At 36.0% G+C, this 25,027-nt stretch overlaps 1 protein-coding gene across 1 annotated transcript in view; it reads right to left on the reverse strand.

Moving 5' to 3' along the window:
- The window catches only part of nudcd1 (NudC domain containing 1), a 30,200-nt gene extending 6,935 nt beyond the window's left edge, over window positions 1–23,265 (reverse strand). The window contains exons 1-8 of the mRNA XM_026930181.3: window positions 23,006–23,265; window positions 20,709–20,863; window positions 16,510–16,698; window positions 15,117–15,291; window positions 13,490–13,678; window positions 5,579–5,786; window positions 4,140–4,284; window positions 3,681–3,806 (exon numbers count right to left, since the gene is read on the reverse strand). Coding sequence (XP_026785982.2) covers window positions 3,681–3,806; window positions 4,140–4,284; window positions 5,579–5,786; window positions 13,490–13,678; window positions 15,117–15,291; window positions 16,510–16,698; window positions 20,709–20,863; window positions 23,006–23,120 — 1,302 coding nt within the window. The 5' untranslated portion in view covers window positions 23,121–23,265. The remainder of the gene's footprint in view (window positions 1–3,680; window positions 3,807–4,139; window positions 4,285–5,578; window positions 5,787–13,489; window positions 13,679–15,116; window positions 15,292–16,509; window positions 16,699–20,708; window positions 20,864–23,005) is intronic.
- Window positions 23,266–25,027: the final 1,762 nt, after the last annotated feature.

Here is a 25,027-nt window from a genome sequence, read left to right on the forward strand (position 1 = left end):
AATTTTTTTATCACCTAAGTTTTTAGACAAACCATATGTTACTATGTTTGTTACTATAGAAACAGTAACGCATGGAAACAAGCATATTACTGTATACCTGTGATTTGACTTGGCACTACTGTGACAGCGGCTGTTATAGAAAAGGAATCAATACCTTCTGACCAATCAGAATTGAGAATTCAATATTGTTGTGGTATAAACAGAAGTAAAAGTCTGCAAACAAAAATATTTTTCCTATACTGCATGACCACATGTATTCACTTATTTGGAAAATTTTCATCTGGAGATTTTCCATATTTTTCGTACATCCAGGATCCCAGTTTATAGTTACAGTAGATCAGTATGCAACAGAAGCAGGTTTCAGTCCAGTCACAAAGTGTCCTACTGTTTCCCGTCCATGTGAGAGTTTGCACATGTACTTCAATCTCATTTCAGGCATTCATCCACTAATAGAACTTTTCTTAAAGTCTGGTGACTCAGAGAAAAAGTAGTTCCATGAAACCACTGGGTGTAATTGGCCCTTAACACTACTGAAAGCTTCCTGTGACCTAGAACTTTCTGACCATGAGTCACTAAAGTGTAAAAAAAAAAAAAAAAAAAAAAAAGTGCAAACTTGATAACATTCAAAACCTATACAAGCTCATTTAATAACAGGTTCTAGAGAGGACCGAATCCTTCAAAATGCAAAATAGCATGTAGTGTCAGTTTTGTGAGTTAATGAATATGCAATCTGGGATGTTTTTTGCCGTGATTCACATTGCACCCGCAATGCAATTAACTAAGCATGAAAGCTTAGTTTACATATTATTTCCTTACAATTTTACATGTGACGTCATTCATGCAATGCTTCCTTTTAAATCACCCACAACATGCCTGTTAATGGCTTGCCCAATTTATCTGACTGCACACACAAATTAGCATCAGTAGTTATTTGGGATCTTAGTAAATCAGAGCCTCTATGTGCTGATTAATTTACTCTTGTGATGAAACCCGAACATTGTCCAACACTCACTGCATTCCATTACCAATGAAGTCTTGAATTCTTAACATACCCAGGCATGCCGTTGAGTTTGATTTTATGTACTAGGTATGACTGTGTTTTAAGTATAGATGAGTCATAGCAGTTAAAAATCAGAACGCATCTCTCTGTAAAAGTCACTGCAATCATTTGTTTACCACAACCTCGGGTATATGGAAAGGGCACTGAAGCACGAATTGCTGTGATGTCACCAGTGACTGTGGAATGATTTGTAATAATGAAAATTTCTGACATTAACATTCAATCATTGTTTCTAGTCACAGCATCAGCATCATAACTTACATTTTCTTAGGATTCTTGAACATACAGTCCAAATGCTGTCCAAAAAATGTGGTCATTTAATGGACAAAGTATTTGACTATAGAAAAATCTAAACAGATATGATTCCCATCGACCTGATTTTTAGAGATTTTAAGCATTTTGTACATTGGAGAGTCATTCATTTATCTTCATTGATGACATGCTGCATGGACAGACGGCAGAACAATCACTCAAAAAAAGCAATTGCTTTTGCTGTACAATGCAAATGGGTCAGCTGTAGAAGGCTAAAACATGTCCTAGCAGTGCTGTTAGGGTCTGACCCATTTCCACCTACTTCTGGACAAAGCATGAAGAAACACAACAAATACCTGCAATTTCACTAAAATATTTTGGGATTTAAAATATATGTTTACAATACATATATTTACAATATAATTATATTTACAATATAATGGCGTACTGCCACCTCACAGCTCCGTGTTCGATCCTGAGCTCAGGTTACTGTCTGTGTGGCGCTCTGCATGTTCAACCATGTCTTTATGGATTTCTTTTGTTCTCTGGTTTCCTACAGTGTCCCAAAAACATGCGGGTAGGTGGATTAGCTATGCTATATTACACCTAGATGTGAATGACTGTTTGAATGTTTTTGTGCATGGTGCCCTGTGGAGGGTTCCATCCAGGGTGTATTCCTGCTGGAAGGTTCCTGGGAGGTTCTGGATCCACAGCAACACTGACCAGGATAAAGCAGCTACCCTCTTTAACCAGTGTTTAATAGAAATGGTGTGTTGGAGATACACTTAAGATACAGTTTTTTAGAATTTTTTGTGTTTGGTATGGGATCACTGATAATCACTAAAATCACTGATAATAATTCCAGAAGTAACTTCAGTGGAGTCAAATGCACATATGGCTGGTCTAGAGAAGAACATCAAAATATAGAATTTGTTATACCAACAGGACTAATTTCATCAAAGTGCTCTTGGATTATTAAGCCTATTAGTTGTTTAATATCAGACTTTGACAGCCTGTGGATAATCTGAACCAGACTCGTCTCTATTTTCATATTGAAGAAGTCTGAGAAATCGATACTACTAAGATCTGGAAGAATTTGTGAATTGGAAATAATCCAGTCATGTGTTAATTTAAATAATGTGTTATTTTTAAAAAAAAATAAGCTACCCTAGTGGAAACAAGAGCCTAGTGGTAGTAATAAGACATTACACTATCCAGAAATTAAATTTTCAACCATCTTTTTCTCAAAATGTCAAAAGATTCGTTTGAAGGTTTATGTTTGCTCATACATACAGCCTCTCTTTTTTCTCCCTCTTCGAGTTAATAAGACAAAAAATAGAGTTGGTCATATGACCAAAAAAAAAAGAAACAGAAAGTGCAGAGTCCTCTTTCCTAAAGACTCTTCCATGGCAGTAAAACTTACTGATTGTTACAAAGCACTGATACTAGAGACTCCTTCCATAAATGTTACATAAACACACCTCTTTACAGAAAAATTCACTTTATCAACAATCAGGTGTTTTTCTATGCTTAAAAAAAAACTAAATTTTTTGTTTATTATTAGTCTTAGATCATGTAGTCTTAGACTGCCATACAAATCCCTGCGAATTAGCTGTTCCTAGAAAAACAATAATGTATTAGACTGAGTGCATTAATATAAACCTGTGATTTGAATTACATTCAGTTCAATTTTATTTGTAAAGCACTTTTAACACTGGACATTATCACAAAGCAGCTTTACAGAAATAAATACATTCAAATTAAATTAAATCAAATTAATTTGTAAATGTGTGAATTTACATCTGGCACTATAGTCAGATTTGCTGCTTCAGAATCTTAATCAACCAATCAGACTTGAGAATTCAACAGCACTGTTTTCTCACATGAAGTGGTGCTGAATATTAATACTGATGTAGAAACGTAATGTCTCCATAATGTGGTGAAACTGATGAAACCATAATGTCATTTCCAAATTGAGGATCAAGTATGGCCTCTGCTTGTTGCACTTGTTTGAACAAAAGAAAAGTATTTTGTGGTTCTGTGGGTAGTCATCCATAGAAAAAACATCAGTACGACTAATCAAGTGTATCCTTGAGACTACTAGCCCTACCATTACCTGAGATTTGCAATTACAAAGGTCCCTCTTGAGACTGTATTTCTACCAGTCTTATATCATTGTTTGGCAGCCAGGACACAGGGAACACTTACGTAACCCATGACACAAAACAAAGTGCTTGTTCTGCTAAAACTGTTGGAATCATGGATTCATTTTTTATCAGGTTTTCATACTGTTGTTTTCAATAAGTTTGGATGAACATAAAGCTCCGTTTATTGATCAATTGTGTGTGAAGGCCATGTACTGACTTACCACATGGGTGGGCTTCAAGGTGGCACCATCAAACCGCATTAGTGTGGAACTATCGTCTGGAAAGCCATCGCAGTCCTCCAGTTCCTGAGCATTACACGGAGGCTTATCTTTCTCTGGGTTAGCATTCTGAAAAGACAGTGTATATAAGAGGAAGAAGAATGGCATGTAAATATAAAGAAATAAAATGACATATATGTAAATGAAAGACAATAGACAGAGAGTGAAAGTGACAGTATAAAGAAGCCGGTTCCAAGCCCGGATAAAATTGGGGAAGGTTACGTCAGGAAGGGCGTCAGGTGTAAAAATTGTGTCAAATCAAATATGTGGACCAAAGATCCACCGTGGCAACCACTAACGGGGTAGCCGAAAGAAGAAGAAAAACAACAACAACAACAACATGAGTTGGAGATTGAATAATGAAAGTGGAAGAGAGGAAGAAAGGAAGAGAACAAGACAGACCAGTTCTTCAGCAGTGAGGTACGCAAGTCTCTGATGGATTTGTGCAGCCTGTTCTTCATCCATGATGTACTGTCCTCTCTTATCACCCAAAACCAGCTCAGACCAGAGTGGCCCCTCACTGCGCTTCTGCAGATTCACCTCCAGACTGGACACACACACACACACACACACACACACACACACACACACACAATAGATATCACAACAGACATATAAGCACATACATGCAATGCAATTTCTACTGCACATTTACCCTTACTCTCCTAAGGACTGAAAACACACACAAACACACAGCCCGACTGATTAGAATGAGTTTCCTCAGTGTGTTTTTCTTTTTTTTCTCATTTCTTGTGAGAGCTCTCTTTTCAAATTAAGCTTCTTTCATGAATGAAGCTTCAAAGGTTTCGTGTCTAAGAATAGATTTTTGAAGTAATATCCTTTAAAATGTGTAAAAAACACTTGAGTTTATTATTTGAAAACTGAAGATTTCCACTTGTCCCAGCAGCATTTTTAAATTTATGTCTAGCTTCGTTTTGGAGGATGTTTTGGCCATTTTAGACTCTGTCCACTGGTCTGCTTCCAAATGCTTTTAAGTTAGCTATGGTGAAACCATGACTCCAAAGAAAAAAGGGAAGGAAAAGAAAAAAAAAAAAAAAAAAAAACCCTCAGACTAACCCACCAAGAGTAACTTCAGACATAAGACTTCCTTCCTGTTCATTTGTTTATAAAGGAAAATAAAACTGTTCCAAATCACATTTTCAAATCAAACTTCATTTTTAAAAACATAAAAAACACAGGACAAATACAAATCCACTTCTGTAGACAGCCATCCCATAGACACCGGAATTCTGAATGATGTTTTAAGGGGATACTTTATAGGTATGGTTTGTATATCTTTACACCACAGCACTCCTGAATGCTTGATTCTGATTAGTCAGAAAGTGTGTAATTTTTCATTTTCTATAACAGCAGCTTCGACAGTAGTTCTGGCTGCAAGGTTTATATTAACACACTCACATGAAGGTCTTCAAGACTGATGTAACATGACAAGCTGCATTTTTGTCTAACTACAGAAGAGAAAACGGTGAGGCTGGAGAGGGAATAAATGTTCATTGCTGTTATAATGTAAGTGACAACCATAAGTAATGTGTTTTACAAAATGTTCCACGACATTAAATGTAACTATAAATGGATAATAAGTACAATATGTCATTGTTTAATAAAAAAAATTGCTGTGGTATAAGAGGAATAAAACACTTCATCATTTTTACTATAACAGCATGCCCCATCTTGTTTTCTTCCTAACGTCTAGTACTGGATAGTGTAAACTGAATTAACATTACAACGCAGATGTGACAAAATTAGTACAAATGGGCTTAACAGCCAGACTCAACAGCTGTGTTGATCAGATCTCTTAGCTCCAGCAGAGAATCTCCCACCTCTTGTCATCTTTAATGGTCCAGATACTGGCCTCAGGGTCCACAGGAGCAAAAAGCTGACCCTGCAACAGTGGTGCATAATCTCTCACACCCACACACACACTGTCCACCGACAGCTTGAAGCAGATGTCATCTTTCGTTGTGCCCTCAGGTAAACGGATGCACACTGTGACGTCTTCTTCCGTCTGCTGCCAAAAGTAGATGGGCTCTACAAGCAAACAAAAAAAAAAAAAAGGATTATGAAAACTGAGTATCAGAACAGAAAATGTCCTTTTTCATTTCCGCTCAGCTTGCTGAACAATAACAGGGTCAAAGTCTTAGCAGAGTGGTCCAGGATAACAAATCAGAAGAAGCAAATGAACAACGAATATGAAGCTTTACCTTGAGGATGAATATTATCCACTGCAATGCCCTATTAATATTCCTTTGTTTAAAAATAATTCATTAAAAAAAAAAAAGAGGAAAAAAAAATCAATGAACACATCTTTGCATGATCCTCATTACTCACTCAAGCACATACTTCCTTTTCATTTTCATGGCTCCAAAGTGGCCCTGGCAAATCAATGATGTCACATCTGTTTCTTTCATTTACAAATTACAAAATTCATTCATTCAATGCCAAGTAACAATGTGCAGTCATTTTGTACCACAACACAAAAATACAACAGCATCATTCAGTGAATCAAAATTATATAGAAATCTATATGTCTATGAGGATCATTTGAAATGGACCGGGTATAGTGATGAGACACCTTTTGGGCCCTAGTCCTCATTTCCTTTCAGAAAAGTTTGGTTATTTCATTTCTGCCAAAAACACATAAAATCTGTACAATATTACAGAAAAAAGGGAGCGAGAAATAAAGAGTTGAAAGAAAGAGCCATTGAAGGTTGACTCACACACACACACACACACGTACAGCCTCATAATTTCAGACAAAACCATAATACTGAAATTAGAACAATTTTTCCCAACAGTGAATATGAGGATGTGGCTTTCTGCAGAAATAGCGGGGTCTATTATGCCCTTTTGTTGATGAGCTAGTTAACCAAGGCCTGATCTCTGTCTCAGCTTGAATAAGCTGACTAAGACGGAGAAAAGGATAATGCTCTACCTGTACATTAGGTGTGTGGGTGTAGCGCGCGTGCGTGCGCACGTGTGCGTGTGTGTGTGTCTGTGTGTCCAGAGCAACACAGGGCTTCTCTCCCAATGTCTTGTTCTCTCTCCATGTGCTGTAAATGAGCATCCCCTCTCCTGTGTGTGTGCATATGAAAATAAGCAGTCTTTTGTTACTATGGCTGGCTACTCTGACACAAGTTGCCTAATGCATCTCGGAGGCGTTCTCAGAGGCTCGCAAGTCTTTTCATAAAGCTCTAAATAACAAACACATGCTGTGAATTTTGAAAGATCCATTAGTCTCAGCACATCAAAGAAAATGTTTACATGTTTAACAGCAGAAAAGAGAGTCTGGCCTTAGATGGGTTTCTATTCAGCATGCAGCAGGTTTGGACTGACCAATGGAAGATGACCGAAAGTAAAGGCTGATGTCATGCAATGAATGTCTGCATTTACGTCATTACAGCATTTCCAGTCCTAAATTTATTAAAGATCATCATATTATGCTTCATCAGTGACCCTTTCTTTAATGGTGATGATTTAGCAAACATGTGTAATGCCTTGAAAAAAAGAAGAAAAAAAAAAAAAAAAAAAAACAATGGAAATTTTTTTTTTCTCTGAATGAAAGCACAACAAAATACAATTCCATTAAGATAATAAAAACTCCCAGAAGCACAATTCCACAAAACCCTATTGCTTTTAAAATCCAGTCCATTAGTCTTGCAAAATTCAATGCATCTTTAGATAAGATAAAAATTAGACTGGATTCAACTTTGTCTTTGGACAGAGTACAAATACTAGAACAAAGAAATGCAGCTTGGCATCTAACTAATAGCAGTAAAGTGCAGAGTAAGAACTCTGTCATTGATGTGTCTACTGAACTATATTGCAATATATATGATAAAACCAACTCTAACTGGCCCAGCCAATAACATCCAGGAAAAGGCTGGATGATAACCATAAACAGTATGGTGACGACTGGAAAGACAGCAGACAGCCCAGATAGGCGGTAGCATGGTAGCAAGGGTTAGCACCCTGAGCTGCAGCATGAGGGAGCACCAAAAGTAGCTATGGAAGGCCTTCAGCAATATACCTCCCAGTGGTGCCCAAGCAGGGGCGATGATGAGCACTCCATCCTTGATGAGGATATGGATAAAATCCTGGAGTACACAGCCAGGGGGGTAGACTAAAATCTCCAGATAATGACTAATATAATGATTAGCATTGCTGCTGCTGAATGGGAACAACAGGTCACCAAGAACACTAGTACGCCAAACCAACACGAGACAAGGATTGGGCAGCTAAGGCAGGAGATTAAATCTCAGATGCAGCAGCACATAAAGGCAAAGGAAGATGATGTGCCCACACTAGCTGATCTCTGGAACATCATCAGGGAAAAGCTTATCACCCTCTTTCAGGTGGAACAACATAGCAGAAGGGGTGGGGAGAGGGCCAGATAGGGCATTTATTGCAATTCCCTATGGTTTACACATCTGAGTTATCACCTAGCTGATCAGAGAAGCACAGGAAAGTAAAAGAGACCGGGCTGTGCTGTGGCTCTGTCTTGCCAATGCATATGGATTGATCCCACACAAGCTGGTGGAAACATCACTTGACTGGCACCATGTTCCAGGCAAGATTAGGAACCTCATTCTGGACTAGTACAACAGTTTCAGTCCGAGAGTCACCTCAGACTTTTTAGTCAAGCCAGTTGAGGTTGAATGTCAAGGACCTCTCACCAGGCACCAGGCAGTCACCAGCTACCCATCAGACCTTTCATGGAAGACCTGACAGTCACAACAACTTCAGCACCTGGGTGCAGGTGAATCCTCAAAGGCCTTGAGAGGCTCATTGTCAGAAGACTGGTGGAACCTGTAGCTCTTGGTCGGGCAGGGCTTGGCTGCAGTTCACAACCTCGCTATGACAATGCCCATAGGAAGGAGCTGGTCCAGGAGGATGTTCAGACAACAGTAGAGAAGGAAGGTTCAAGCAGAACAGTAGGGATATGGCTGCAGTGTGTGTGTGAGGACTACATGGAAGCAGGTACTGGACTAGAAGATCTCATGGGACGACCTCTGGATTCCAGTCCGTCTATGATGGACTCACCAGCCCATCTAACCTCAGGGGCATGACGAAACACCAGCATGTCTCCTGTGCCAGAAAAAAGGGTCTCTGTAGCACATCTGGAGCTGCTGCCAGAAAGCCTTGGGAGAAGGGTGACATTTATCTATTAGCAAAGTGGTGCTTGATTAAAATAATTTGGAAACCACTGGAAATAGAAGTTGGATTCAATGCAGGCTAATCAAAGTGATTCAGATAAAGATATATGGAGTGCTGAACAGACACAGATGCAGAAACAGACTGACTTTGCAATACAGCTAGGTTGAATATATACAGATTGAGTGCAATATGAGAGAAAAAAATGCACAAAAGAATATGTGTGAAAAAATATGTGCAAAAATTATGTGCAGAAAAATGGATATGTGCAAAGATGCGTGTGTGCAAAAGTACATGTACTAATAGGTGAGTTGTATGTAAAATATGAACATATAAGTAAAGCAGTGGAAATAATGTGTCAGTAGACAATATAACAGTTTGTGTCATAGGTTCTTGGTCAGTGAACTAGAGACACACTCTAAGGCAAAAAGAAATCTGAGCCTTGGCTCTTGTCAAAAATTGCTGCAGATCATTCAGAGTTAGGAGCCACTTCATGTTAATGCGCCTTCTTGACAGCCTGTCTGTGGGAGGCCATTAAAACTGAATGGAACAACACTGACATGGTGACATATGAAAAAAGCTGTCTGCAAGTTTACCTCAAACTCTTAATTATTTGAATAAATCTAAAAGAAAAGCTATTCTGTATTAACTTATGTTGCATGTTGCTTCAGTCCTTGCTCGATATTTTTTTTATTTATTGCTTATCGAATAATACTCAATTTCATGCACATTTTGCTTTCCCCATTTTTGCTCCAAAACTTAGCATTTGTACTTGGTGCATTAGGTGTATTAACATGACATGGGTCCTAACTTCATCTGCAACACCTTTGTGGCAAAATGAACCTTGGCTCATTGTTTTTACCCCAGAGTGTATATATACATTTTCTCCTTCATGCAGTTTTCCTTGGAAAACTGGAGAACTTCAGTGTTCTCCGTTTTCAATATGAACTACTAAACCACTACTTTTTATTTTTAAAAAAAGTGCATAATTATATGTAAATGAATTAGGGGTTAGATTAAGTACAGCTTGACTGAACCTCTGACTGCTCCTGCTGAGCAAATTAGCACCTTGCATGGGTGCTATTGCTATACATAGTAAGATGTGAGGCATTAACTATATTGCTCTGAATACTCCATTGAGTAAAAAAGTGCTATGTAAATTAGGGATACACCTATCCCACTTTTTTCCAATTTCAAGACAAAACCAATAACGGTGCTTAATACCATTCAGATACTGATGTACTCTTGGCAACAGGCTTTAAGACAACTCAGTGATCTCATTAATGGCATAAAATATCAGTCTGTTGGATCTAAAAATATGTCAAATCTGATACCAAGACTGTGTCTCGGCCTGACATCGGCCACAATTTATCTAAAATATCCCCAGCCAAAATCAAAATTAAAGCAAAGCCCTATAAATTATAGATTTTCGTTTATGGTAAAAACAGTGATAAGGAAGGAATAATAAAGGACAGGGTGTGCTGTATTTGTAGTTAATACTGCAAACATCTGCAAAATAAGTTAGTTCTTGTTATCACTTATGTTATAGCAGCTTTAAACAGTCATTCCATCACTTTACCCTGAAGTTAATAGAAAAAAAACTCATCTTTTTACAGAGAAACCAGAAAGAGCAGCATCCTCTGTCCCTAGACCTAAATGTAACCAAAAGTTTTACCTTTGACTGTTACAAAATACTGATACTGGAGCCTCCTAAAATTTTACATAAATGTCTTTTGACAAAAATCTTCACCATATAAACGATTATACTTTTCTTACTTTTGTATGCTTTTATTTGTTAAGTAACAACACATTTTTTAAAATCCTGTTATTATTAGGCTTGGATTACATGGAGCATCCTCCACACAAATCCCTGTGAATTCATAGATATGATAACATATTAGAATGGGTGCAATCATATAAAACCTGTCATTTCCCTATGACAAACCAAAACTGCTGTCAGAGCTGATGTTATTGAAAATTAAACAAAATATACTGATAAATATGATTCAAGAATACAACATAAAAAAATCAATTTCTCACAAGGTTTTTAAAAAGGACAGCATTGCTTTTTAAACTGTTTATAGCTACACCTTTTTTAATCCGTTTATTATTACCCTTAGATTACGTGGAGCATCCGCCATACCACATATGAGCTGTTACGCTAGAAACAATAATGAAACGAGCGAATTAATAAACCTGTCATTCATGTTACAGCCAGAACTACTGTCAGAGGTGCTGTTATAGAAAATAAATGCATACCTTCTGATTTGAGAATTCGCCCACGCTGTGGTATAAAAAGTGTTCTCCACAGTATTTCAGCTATAGTCCTGCCATGCGTTGACTTTTCTATTCTAACTATTTCTCTAATATTTATAAATAATATACAACACTATATTATGCATTTAATTACAAATATATAATGACTGCTCAGGAAAAACTGCATCTATACACTGAACTTCTTACACAGCACATACACAGTGAAGTTGCTGCCTGAAGTATAAACATCTAATCAATTTCACCAACCTTAATGTTGGTGGCTGAATGTGTTTCTTCAACCACTGGTACATTCCCATAAATCAGAAACTCTTAAAGAAGCAGTTTCCAGAATAGAGCCACTGAATAAGGTACACCACAGCCAAACCCAATTTTACTGTGCTATGTTCATTCAGGTCATGGTTATCTTTAAGCAAAAAGTGCTTTGTGTTTCATGCATGGTGGAAATGTATATTTTTTCACACATCCTTTTAACACGTACATATACAATAACTTCCCTAGTGCTGATGAACTGTTACTGCTTCCACTTGTGTCCAGATGGGCATAGATAAATCCTGCAGGTGTTAATTCAACATTATAGGTGTTAATTTAACTCTGGGGGATTTATCTTGCTTGCAGGGATAACTTCTCTGTCTAATCATTCTCTGCTGCTCATCTGGGACATATATTTTTAATTACTACCGGACATACTGCCTATCCACCTTAACTTAAACACCCTCATGCCTCATGTCTGATACAGAGGAATGTTTTACACAGAATTACAAGACTGAGCAAGGAAATGTACCTAGGATGCTGAATGCTTTATTTTCACATAGGCAGGTCTATAGTGAATGTAGAGAGATATTTATAGAAGCTTCATGGAAGAATAACGGTTAAATAAAGCTTAACAAAAGAAAACCACATGGTCCTCTCTCCCCTGTGTTTTTTCTCCCTTTCTGTAGTGGTTTGTTTTGAATCATGTCTATGATTTCTTCTCTAGTTTCTATGGAGACCAACTCAAGGACACTGTGCACATCTATGTTTCTTCAAGTTCAATCTTTTCTCATAAAATCAGGGAACTAGTCTTAATGACTTGCTCAACTTTTAAAAGAAACAGGAATACTGAAATTTAGTCAAGTCATTGTCTGGTGTGCTCAAATAAATAGATTTGGAAATGCTAATGCAATTCCTCTCTGAACTTGACTGTCCACTCAGAAACGGCTTGCCTGATGAAAGAGTGGATTCTTAATTGTTGAGAGGATATTGCAAACTGATTTGAGAGCAGCTTTGCATTTTCTCTAACATTAATTAAAGCCATTTAGAGAATGGATGCCGACTGTAGTACATGAGGGGTAATTAGTGTGAAGTGTGAAGAAGGTCCTGCTGCCCACTGCAGGCTTTATTCTGCAAAAAAGATAAATCTTGTCTTTTCAGTGATACCAGTATTGTCCTTGGTCTCCAAATATTAGTTAAGATATGCTCAATTAAATTTAAACTAAGACTCTCCTTTCCAGCAATGTATACAACTCAAAATATGGCTCTGTATAGATGAGGAAAGTGCTCAAAATATAATAACTGCCCCCAGAAAGTATTCACCCCCCCAAGCTATTATTTCTCTCTCTCTTTTTTTTCCTGTATTGCAAAATCAAATTAAAGTATATTAAAATGAGATTTTTTTTCTGCTCATTCTGAAGTGACTATCTACAGAAATAAAATTAAATAAAGTATTTAAATGTTCTCAGACTCAAATAATAAAAAAAGCCCAAAAACCTGTGTTACACCCGTGTTAAATTTAAATCTACCCGTGTCTGCTTGCACAATAATTATCTCTAAATACATAAATATTATAACAAAGTAGAAAAAATATAGAACAACCCAGACAGATCAGGGCAAACGGTGCTTGGGCAGGAAGAGCAGTTGTCAGAGAAGTGTCAAAGAGTCCAGCTACAACACTGAAAGGTTTACAGAGATCACTGGATGAAACAGGAGAATCTGTGCAGACCTCAACAACATCATCAGCTCTTCACAGATGCAGCCTTTATAGGAGTGTGGCTAGAAGGAAGGCACTTTTAAGAAAGGCCATGTTAGAGAATCCTAAAGTTTTTTGGAAAAGATTTTGTGGTTGGATGAGACTAAAGTTTTTGAGACTAAAACCATTTGGTCTAAAGCCAAAGCACAATATTTGGGACTAACCAATAATACAGTTAATATTATTAAAGTGTAGTAACACTTCACTGAAGTCTTCCATGTTAACTTCTCACAACATTATCATGGTATGTAGCACACTGACTCATGCAATACATACAGATAATCGGATAAATACTGACCGCTGTTTTCCACCTCCATGTCTTCAGGCGGCGTGTCCTCCAGAGGAACGCCATCCACCTGTGTAAAGCTGAAGGGTTTTTCTGATGCCACCATCACCCCTTTCCCCTGAGGCTCCACAGCAGCATAGTGAGGCACTGACTTGCCCTTCATCAACCTCCTTTTCCTCACTTCATACTTCTTTTCTTGACCTGCACAAATTAGATTATATCCTGCCTCAACTGGATTGCGAGTCGCTTTGGATTAAAATACAAGACCAAATAAACACACACACACACAAGGTGCACAAATCAAAGTGTTTTTCAGGGAAATGTTGGGGACATTTTTGACACATGCAGCAGTTTTTTTAGTATTATGTTAATATTTAAAAACAAATCCAATCATTTTTGTACTGCATTTCTTTCTAGCTCTCATTGGGCCTCATTTATCAATGTTTTAGTAAAGTTGGGTGTAAATGTTTTCGGAAGCCAGACTGAACTAAAACTTTTCTTGATTTTTTATACTCACGTGTTCACGTTGATAAAGTTACTCGTAAATTACCAAGCGTGTTCACAGCACAAATGATTTATATTTAGTGATTCCTAGAAAACTCCATAAATGGTAAAATGAAGACTAAACTGTGAAAAAGCGCCTAAGGGTGGTGTGTGTTCAACCTTCCAGCAATGCAGCTCAGCCACTGCACCAAATCAGCTACCACAGACACACACAAACTCTTTCTTCTGTCTTCTGTCTTAATATAATGGTTAGTCTTATTTGTATTCATTTATTGCATTGAATAACATTTTTTCCAGTCATTAATATGCAAAGACTGAGTTTCATAATTTTTTTTTACTAAATTCGTGTTTGCAATTGAAATAAATAAGAGATTTAATCTTGACAGCATAGTCAGTTTCAAATTTTGCAGTAACTCATTGCTAGTTATACAATTTGAAGCCGAGACTATGTTCACATTAGTGAATCTCCTTATACATAAATTTCAGAAGCTGTCGTGGGATATAAACTTTTTTCCAAATTAACTGGATTTTCATGAATACCCCAAAGACTTATGAATAATTTCGTTCATATCCAGCTTGATAAATGAGGCCTATTGTCTCTTCCCTACGCTTCTCTGGGCCTGTCAGTCCCCATGAAAGAGAATTGTCATCTCATTGTTGGCAAACAGTTTCAAATCAAGCTGTTAGAAGCTGTACAATACTGAATTGCCATCCTATAACACAATATAGTGCATTGTATTACATTAAATTAACTTTAAATCTTACTCTATTGAACCTTACAGGAGTGGCTGCTTTCATCACTCTAAAAAACCAAGGCAACAATTTCCACGGCTCCTTTTACATAAGCTCAACGTAACTGAGACAACATAAAGGAAGTAACGATGTTGGTGTTAATTTATTCTGCCTTTAGACACCCACGGACTAGTGAACATCCAGTAAAAGGTATCCATGTACTCATTTAGAATCATTAAACACTGAGTTTTAGTGAACCTTACGAGAAGATCTATCTTGTTTTCCATCGACTGACTGCTGTTCTCGCTAAATTCCCCATGTTACACTTTGTAATTCTAGATGAAAATAAACATGGTTTAGACAGTTAAGTCCATAAACCACTGTGAAACACCATCATGCTCACCAGCAGAGTCGACGGTAACCCACTCCAGCGTGGTGGAAAAGCCGCTGCCTTTGGTATCATCTGGATCTTTTTGGATACGCAGCAGCAGAAGATCGATCGTATGAACCCCTGCCTCGACGTGGGAAATGCTGTTCAGGATGGTGAAAGGCTCCCCAAGAGACTCGCTGAACATGGGCTGGTTTCAGGAAGAGTAAAATCATCAAATGATCAGCATCAGAATCTTTTCACTTTTAAAGAATGATTTATAAGAATAACAAATATTTGTTATACTGAAATACCACAACTGTTTAACACACCTCATGAGGCTTTGCTCAACTGAAACATAAAATCACAATACACACAAAACTCACAATGAACATGCAATCGCTAATATCTAGCCTGGTCAATACACTAAGTGAAGACTCTCTGGGAGAGATAAACACAGGGTTATACTTGTACAGTTACACAGAATTTCATATTTCAAAATATGAAAAAAAAAAAAGTCCCTATGAAATCCCACTTTAATTCAATTAAATTTTATGTACCTATTTTTCCATCAAAATGAAACAGTCAATTATAACAAGTTGTGTTGCTGTTAGTTTATATCAGTATAGTAGAAGTGCCTGCCCTTTTTAAATTAAGCAGCTTGCACACAGATACATTTTACCAAATGATTACCTTTGATTACCAAAGTAGTTGCCTTAAATCTATATTATAATCCCATATTTTTCATTTTCTTAATGTAAAAAAAAAAAAATCATTTTATAAATCCATCAGGTCCCTGTGGGTTTGTTAGAAGTATGTTTGGCCTGAGATTTCTAGCTGCTAATAACACTGAGTCATTTTACTGGAAAATATTTACTTAGTCCTTCTTTGAATTGCCTCAATATTGATCCAGCTGAAAGAGGACAGATTTATTATTACTGTAATAATAATAATAATAATAATAATAATAATAATAATCATCATCATCATCATCATCATCAAGTTTGTTTATGTAGCATCTTTCATAAAAACTAGAAATGAAGAAATAAAAGTAGATAAAATATAAAATACTAATATAATAATAATGGCAAATAATAATAATGAATTAATAATAGCAGTGACAGAAAAAAAGGAAATAAAAACAATATAAAACAGTAGTTAATAACAAAAGTGTCTAATAAAGTCTCATTATTAAAATAAGGTAAATAGCAATGTAAAAGCATGTAAAAAATATTTTTACCTTTTTTTAAGGATGAACATTACTATAAAATGCTTCAGAAATATTTTCACTGTAAATTAGCTTTGACACAGAGGAGCATGTTAGAAATCTTATATCTTAAGATGCCTCTGTCTCCTCTTGTGCTTTAATAACAGGAAGCAAGCTAGAGGGGCAGTCCTATTAACATATCATCAGAGGTTTCTCTCTTACTTCCCACTTTAGGTGAGAGCTGTCTCCTCTGTTGCTGGTGCGTAACAGGGTCAGGGTTCCAGCCCCGTCTGAGAGGGCGGCCCAGGTAGCAGACGTCAGACTCAGAGAGGCGCAAAGCCTTTCGCCCTCAAGTGACCTGGGGTCAGAGGTCATCCGAAACACTTCTCGAGGTTTCCCCAGTGCCGTGTCCTAGAGAGAGAGAGTTGTTTATACTACCATTCTTTCTCAAGGGATGAGGTTCAGACGGAATGCTTGCTGCGACTTTCTATAAGCACACTTGAATGAGCCTAACCCACACTAATCCCCGTCTACTACACTTCAAACTCCCACTGCTTAGAGTGAGAGGGGATCATGCTGGTGCTAATAACAAACACTACCAGCTCTTCCTCACAGGCCTGCGGATTTGAATCTGGTGAAAATCAACGATTATTTGTTTGGTGTTACTTAAATTTTGTTTCATGACGTTCTGTCCTGTTGCTAGGCATCACAACAGCCAATCACGTTTCTAGGTTCCATGACTCACCGTGGTGCTCAGTGTGTTGATGTGTATGAAATTACAAAAAAAATGTGCTCCTGCAGATCTGAAGCGCAGCATCCCAGAACATTGGAAAAGGCACACAGAGCTTTCACAGTAACTCATTAGTCAAACCCTGGCTGATAATAAAATGTCATAAATATATCTAATGCTACAATTAATTAATTAAATAACAGGTCATTAACTGCAAATACAGTATCACTGACATTTATCAGATAATGCTTATGTCAATAAAATGAGACTCCCAAACTAAAATAAGGCGACAGCATTCTGTTAAATTTAAACTATATGTCTTGTCTTATCTGTATTTCAAACCCTGATTTGTTCAATTCCAAGCAGACACACTCAAAATAAAGGGAAGATAAATATCCACTGGCTGCCCGTGTCACCAACTGAAACGCTTCAATACTAAATTCAGTTTGTGTATGTGAGGCGAATCATTTTCAAATAGAATCGACTCTAAAGCTTCGGAGTTGACTCTTTGTTTCCAATGCCTGGAATCAGTAAATCGACTCTGTCTGGGATTGACTTTGACATGAACCATAATCAGGATGGAGACTAGATGACAGACAAGTTACTGTAACCATACCAAAGTTGATTATTTTCCAATAACAGCACATCCTAAAGCGATGTATTCCTCAATCTGCCAGCAATGACACTTTTCTACACATAAAACAAGTAAAACAACGTGTTATAATTTTTATCTGTTTAGTTAGTACCTGTTATCACTTGCGTTATAAAATCTATAAACAGTCCTTCACTCATCAACCTCTCTTTTTTTCTCTGTTGCTGTTAATAAGACAAAAAAAATGCAGACTATCCCGTGACGGAAACAGTTACAGCTTTACCTCTGACTGTTACAAAGTGCTGACACTGGAGACTCCTTCCAAAAATACTGTCCAGTTGTTTCATCTACAGTTATTATAGTAGATATTTATCAGAATTTATTTCATTACTTTGGTGTTATATTGCCCCAGAATATTGAGAGATACTTACACACAGAAAGCAGCTGGCAGTGTTATCCTTTAAATATCACTTTGTAGTTTTCCTTTAACATATGAGGATTTCCTTATAGTCATGATATTGCTATAGAAGTTCCATAAAGCCCATTTCACAAGGCTAATCCTCATAAATAGATTAAAAACATGCTGTTATTTCCGTAAGGAGACATTTATTTAACACGTTTGGAAGGAGTCTCCAGTGTCAGTGCTCCAGTGTAACAGTCAGTAAGTTTTGTGTCTTCAGGAAAGAGAATTTTGCATTAGACTGCAACTGCAGAGACATGTGACTGGGGTGATTCAGTATTATGAGTTTTTCTTTAAAAAACAGGGTCCTCTTAAAAAATGAGCTCAATTCACCTGATAATCATTAATCACCCAGTGATCACGGTAACAGTTTGAAAAAGTGACTGTAGGCAGGCACTAGGATTCAGTCAACATGAAGTTCCCTACATTATCTAAAGCACCACATGTTTCTCTTTTCACCTTTTCGTTCAGTTTTCTTCAATCACTGACTGTTCACGGTGTAAATTACGGCCTGTTCAGAACTTCTGATCCATTCAAAGCGAACACAAACTCATCTCCAGAGAGATAATTAGCATATAATTACAGCTTTCATTCCATGTGCAGGATAATTTCACACCGTTGGGCATTAAAGCACGAAAAATGCACAAGAAAATCAATGTTATTAAATATTATAGAGATCAGTTCTGAACTCGGCTGCATTGTTAAATGACTGCCTTAACTTATCTGTTGACATTTGTATTTTCCTGTAAGGGATTATTACTAACAAAATGGACTCATAGTAGCGGTAAGTTTGTGTGATGTGCAAAATACTCAGAAAAACATGCATTATTCTAAGATATAGGAATATAGGACATAACTGAATTTTTTTTTCAATTATAAACAGTATTATTAATCAAATAAACAGTTACACAAAGATCAATTAAGTTCAATCAAGAACAACTAAATCTAAACTAATAGTCTATGTCTATAAGGTGGTGAGTTTTATATGGCAAATGGTCTACTGTATATAACAGACTACATAAAGTGTGTGTGCCACCTAGTGATAGCAAGAAATAACAACATCACTTGGTCAAATATCAGAGAAACTCAAGCTATGAAAAGTTTACAAGATGAAAGAGAAAATACATTTTCAAATTCTCTAATAATTTAATGAGATTAAACAGTTTATTTAACAGAAAAAAAAGTCAATTTTATGTTTTTCGCAATTTGCTTGAGGATTGTTTTTAATAGTTAATTAATAACATTCCAATTAATAAATGTTAATAATAAATTTTCTCTAATTTGTTTTTTTGTATATTGTTGTATATATTTTAACATGGTTGTATGCAACTATTGTACTGTTGCACCACCAAATAAATCAGCTGGTTTTATTTCTTCTTAAGACAAGAACAATTACAAAGGAAATGTTAATTTACAATAATAATAATTTATAATAACAAAAATATCTTGACAAGTATGAAAAATATAACTTACATATATTTGGATTTTATATATTTTATTTTTTAAAGGGGTTATTTATTAGTTTTTGTTCATATATCAAAAATGATATATACCTACGGTGGATATAAAAAGTCTACACAGCCCTGTTAAAACGGCAGGTTTTTGTGATGTAAAAAAAGAAACCAAAATAAATCATTTCAGAACTTTTTCCACTCTCAATATGAAATTACAACGCAGAAAAATTAAGTGCAAAGCAATCAGAAACATTTTAGGCAAAAAAAAGGAAAAATAAAAAAGTTACAATAACCTGGCTGCATAAGTGTGCACACCCTTTTGCTGTGTTCAGAATGAACCGATCACATTCGATCTCATGTTCAAAAGTCATTACCAATGAAATTATTGATATCTGTCATCAATGAAATTATTCTTGGTTTCATTTTTTTTACATCACAAAAACCTGCCATTTTAACAAGGGTGTGTAGACTTTTTAATATCCACTGTATATGTATGGAATGTTGGGGAAAATGTTTTTATTCAAATTCCAATCATATAGATGTATACTGTATTTTTTATTATTATTAATAGACATCTTAACAGTTTGATAGATGCTTCTAATAAGAAAAAAATGTGTGGTTAATTTAAAAAAATGTTGTACCTATCACCCTAAGGAATATACAAAAAAAGAACAATATTCTGATGCTTTTAATTAATTACTTATTTATTTAGACATTACCCTTAAAGAGAGGAGGTAAGCAAAGCTTTGCTATAATCCATGAAGAGACTCGTATATTTGAAAATATGCTGTAAAACTGTTCACTTGGTTGTACTACATATTGTATAACCCTACATATTTTTTATAACTATTCATATTAATATCAGAATAAAACATCATGACATGTGCCTGCCTGAAAAAAGCCATTAAGTACATTTTGCTATCCATCCATCCACCCATCCATACATTCATCCATCCATCAATCAACCAATCAATAAAAAGCTCAACTTTGTGTGGCTGGGCTAGTTGCTCAAGCCAAAAGTGTATTTTAAGGAGAAGAATTTTTAATAAGCTTCTGCCTTGTATCTTAGTGAATAATTCCTGTTAAATCCTGCACAGATCAATAGTAGGTTCCTGAAATTCATGTTTCCTCCACAGTCTTAGTGCTGAACTTTACAGTCATTACATAGTATTTTAAAAAACTCACCAATGTGACCTTCAAATTGAGCACTCTTCCCTTGCAGTCAATAAAGTAAACACTCTCCTCATACCAGGGATCAGTGTGGAGGTAATTGTACATGCCGAATGCCTTCATGTGGTCCAGAGTGTACTGACTGTCTTTCAGTTTCACCTCAGCCACGACTAAAAGAGAGAGAGAGAGAAAGTAATGTTTATAATGTGTAATATATAAAAGATATTAAAAGCTATTGGCCAATATTAGTCACCAAGCCTGAGTTCTGCAAGTTCTGCATAATATGCTTGCTTTTGGTTACTGATGGTAAGTTTAGGCTTACACTTAGGTGTAGGCAAACGTGTACGTGTGTGTGTGTGTGTGTGTGTGTGTGTGTGTAACTGGTGAGCACTGCAACATTTTCTTTGTCAGGATCATATTCTGCTTAATTAAAAAAAAGCACACAGTATCAATATTCTTATATAATTAAAAAAAAGAAAAGAAAAGAAAAAGAAACATCAGTATCAGCAGTGTTTATCCAGACATCCCTATTACACACATTCATGACATAAAACAGTCCAATCTGATGAGTCAGGCCACTTTCAGCCCTGAAACTGAAAATATGTAGTATTAGCTCAGTGCTAATTAAGTAAAGATCAATACATGGCAATTTGGTGTGATGCTGATGCTGTTATTATATATTACTTATAATAGCAGCACACCCTGGAGTGTTTTATTCCTCTTATACCTCAGTGATTTGCCAATGATTGCAATTTTTAATCTGTAAATGAACAAAATGTTGTGCTTTTTATCACTGTGGAACATAGTCTTGTCACTTACATTATAGCAGCTATAAACAGTTCTTACATAACCAGCTTCACTTTTTTCCTCTATCTTGAGGTTTATTGTGAGCTCTAGGCCAGGATGCGTGATATGGCAGAAGTACAGTACTGTGCACCCTAGGCACCCTATTGTTTTAGTACAAACTTTGTTCGTATGACTTCAGAAGTCATGACTTTGTTTTATGACTTCTACATTATTGAGTCAGTAAAAAAAACCATTTTAGATTAGTTAACATTAGTTTTCCAGAACAATATTAAATGTTACAGAAAAATGTTTGTATGTCAGTAAAGAAAGCAGCATATTACATAAGAGACACTTTTCAGACAAAAAAAAACAGAATGAAGGCTGCTGGGTTTTGCTGCAAAAATAAGAAGCAAGTGTGACAGTCGAAGTCTACAGAAGAACTGTGGCTGCTTCTGCAAGATACTCAGTAACACTTACAGCTCATTTCCTTGCACACTGCACACATTGTACCTGAGACTACTGTTTTTTTTTTTTTTTAAACAAAGGGTTGACTTTGTTTCATTTATTACTGTTTACTGTTCTTTATAGTATTTTTTAAATGTAGAAACATTTAAGTTCATTATTTTTGAAGGCATCTTTACTCTACAGCATGTCTTTGCATGTGCCTAAGACTTTTGCACAGTGCTGTATATCAGACTACACAAAGATATTGTCATGATGCATAATATAAAGTAGTTATGAGACAGTAGTGCCTCATTAAAAATATTATTTATCATCCCAAAAAACCAATGAGATAATAAGAAAAAGGAGGAAGATGAAACAAGTGGTGTGAGAGTTTTACATTTAGATCGTATTGTCCAATCAGCTGCTTGTTCTGTGGGAGAACAGTTGTCAGTGTTGTAATGTCTGATACTGATGATATCTACAATAATTAAAAAAAAAAAAAAAAAAAAAAAGTCTACCATGTTATGAAAATTGTGATGTGATGTGTTTTATTAGACAAAAACAAACAAACAAACAAACAAGCAAACAAAAAAAACAGCTTATTGTGTTACTAAGAAACAGCAAAGCTGCAATGTCTCTCGAATGGCAGAAAACAAAGCGCTGACACTGGAGACTCCTTCCATGAATGTTAAACAAACAATCAATAATAATCTCCTTAGAGAAAACTTTACCATATCAAGTCACATTAGGCTACCAGTTATTCAGGGCCCACTGTAAGGTTTTATCATCTTAACAAGGTGAGAGAGTGTTCAATGTTATACTCACTCTATCACCCAGTACTTATCATAAACAAACATATGCACAAGCTTTTACATTATGCCAAGCTGCTTAGGAATTAGCTAGTTTGTCTAAAGATAAGCCACATTTACCTAGAATAGCTTGATAGTTAAAAGTTGAAATATTGCACACACAAAGCAAAATCTCAGCAACAACAACCACAACAGCTCATTTAATGCTGATCACATTAAGTATTAAATTCTGATAACTGATAGACAGCAATAAGATTCATCTTCATCTCTCACCTGCATCCAGCTCTACATTATAGCATGGGATTGAGTCTAAGGAGAGTCTGTAACTTTCAAAGCTGGGATCCAGTAGATCTCTGTTCACTTTCAGAGAACAATTCGGATACGCCATGTTCCTTACAGAGTGCTAATGTTATTCAAACTGGGGTGGGGGAGAAATGAACACAAAATTAGTGCTAGAACTAACTGTAGATTGACGTCCAACTCAACCTCATGCTTCCTGCGGGAGCTTTCTAGACGGACAGCTAGCTCGCGCGCTATGAATCCTGGGAAATGAAGTGGCGCTACATTGCGTACTCATAGGAACTCGTATTTTTAAGTTAATTCAACCCCCATTGCATCTGTTTATAATTAAAAGGAATAACAAACTTTATTAATTAATCATGCAAATAATTGTAAACTTGTGATTCTTTTAAATAATCTCGGTAATTTATATCACAGTAACACGACTCCCCATGATGCTTCAGAGCTGAACCGGAACTTTGGAATCAAGTGTTTCACTCCGGTTAACATATGAGGATGCACTGTAGTGAATTTGTTTGGATAGTCATGTAAATAAATCGCTTTTTTTTATAATAATAATAATAATAATAATAATAATAATAATAAATTAATAAAGTTGAATATATTAATATATTAATAGACATAGCATGAATTTTTTTCAGTTGTAAACATTATTACTAATCAAGTAAACAGTTACACAAATATCTGACTAATGTTCAGTCAACAACAACTAAATCTAAACTACTACTGTATGTTTATAAAGTAGTTAGTTTTATATGGCAAATGGTCTGTATATAAGTGTGTGTGTGTGTGTGCCGCCTAGTGATAGCAAGAAATAATAATAATAATAATAATAAAAATAATAATAAATAAAGGGCAGATTACACTTTGCTAACAACACTTTGCTACAGGTTTGCTAACAAACCTCTAAAAAAAAAAAAAAAAAAAAAAAAAAAAGACCTGACCAGTTTTGTTGCAAGATTAACTTGTACCAGAATTTTGGGAAGAGAAGAGTATGGAGAAGGAAAGTAAGGGCTCGTGTTCTAAAGCACCACATCATCTGTGGAGGCAGTGTTATGGCGTGGGCATGTATGGCTGCCAATGGAACTGGGTCACTTGTGTTTATTGATGTTGTGACTGCTGATAGAAGTAGCAGGATGAATTCTGAAGTGTATAGAGCTATACTTTCTGCTCCAATTCAGTCAAATGCTGCAAAACTGATAGGACAGTGCCTCACAGTACATACTGATAATGACCCAAAATATACCTCAGAAGCAACCCAAGAGCTTGGAAATGAAATGTTCTTAAATTACCATGTCAGTCACCTGACCTCAACCCAACTCAGCATGGTTTTCACTTACTGAAGACAAGAACTGAAGGCAGAAAGACCCACAAACAAGCAGCAACTGAAGGCAGCTGCAGTAAAGGCCTGGCAAAGCATCTCAAGGGAGCAAACTCAGTATTTGGTGATATCCATGGGTTCCAGACTTCAGACAGTCATTGACTGCAAAAGGATTTGCATCCAGGTATTAAAAATAATCCTAATATTTATGATTGTTAGTTTGTCACCATCCTGTGAAAATGGAGAGACTATGCAATATTTTTGTTAAACCCCTTGAATTTAAGCTGTAAGTCTACACTTCAATCACATCTCGATTGCTTCATTTCAAATCCGTTGTTGTTGTGTACAGAGGCAAAATTACAAAAAATGTGTCACTGTCCAAATACTTATGGACCTGACTGTAGATAGATAAGTATAGCATATGAAGTGCAGTTACTGTCGTGCCCATAGGAACTCATGTATTTAAAGTTAATTCAATACCCATTGTACCTGTATAATTAAAATCTTAAATATTAAACTTAATTATTTAATTAATAATGCAAATAATTACATGTGATTCATCCAATATTTCTGAAATCTATCATAAAATCAAGATATATGTATATAATATCACATATCACAAGTAATAAAGACATTACCCCAGTAGCTTAAAATTCTCTGTATAGGAAATGTCA

This window comes from Pangasianodon hypophthalmus, chromosome 23 (genome assembly GCF_027358585.1).
Source record: "Pangasianodon hypophthalmus isolate fPanHyp1 chromosome 23, fPanHyp1.pri, whole genome shotgun sequence".
NCBI classification, from domain to species: Eukaryota; Metazoa; Chordata; class Actinopteri; order Siluriformes; family Pangasiidae; genus Pangasianodon; species Pangasianodon hypophthalmus.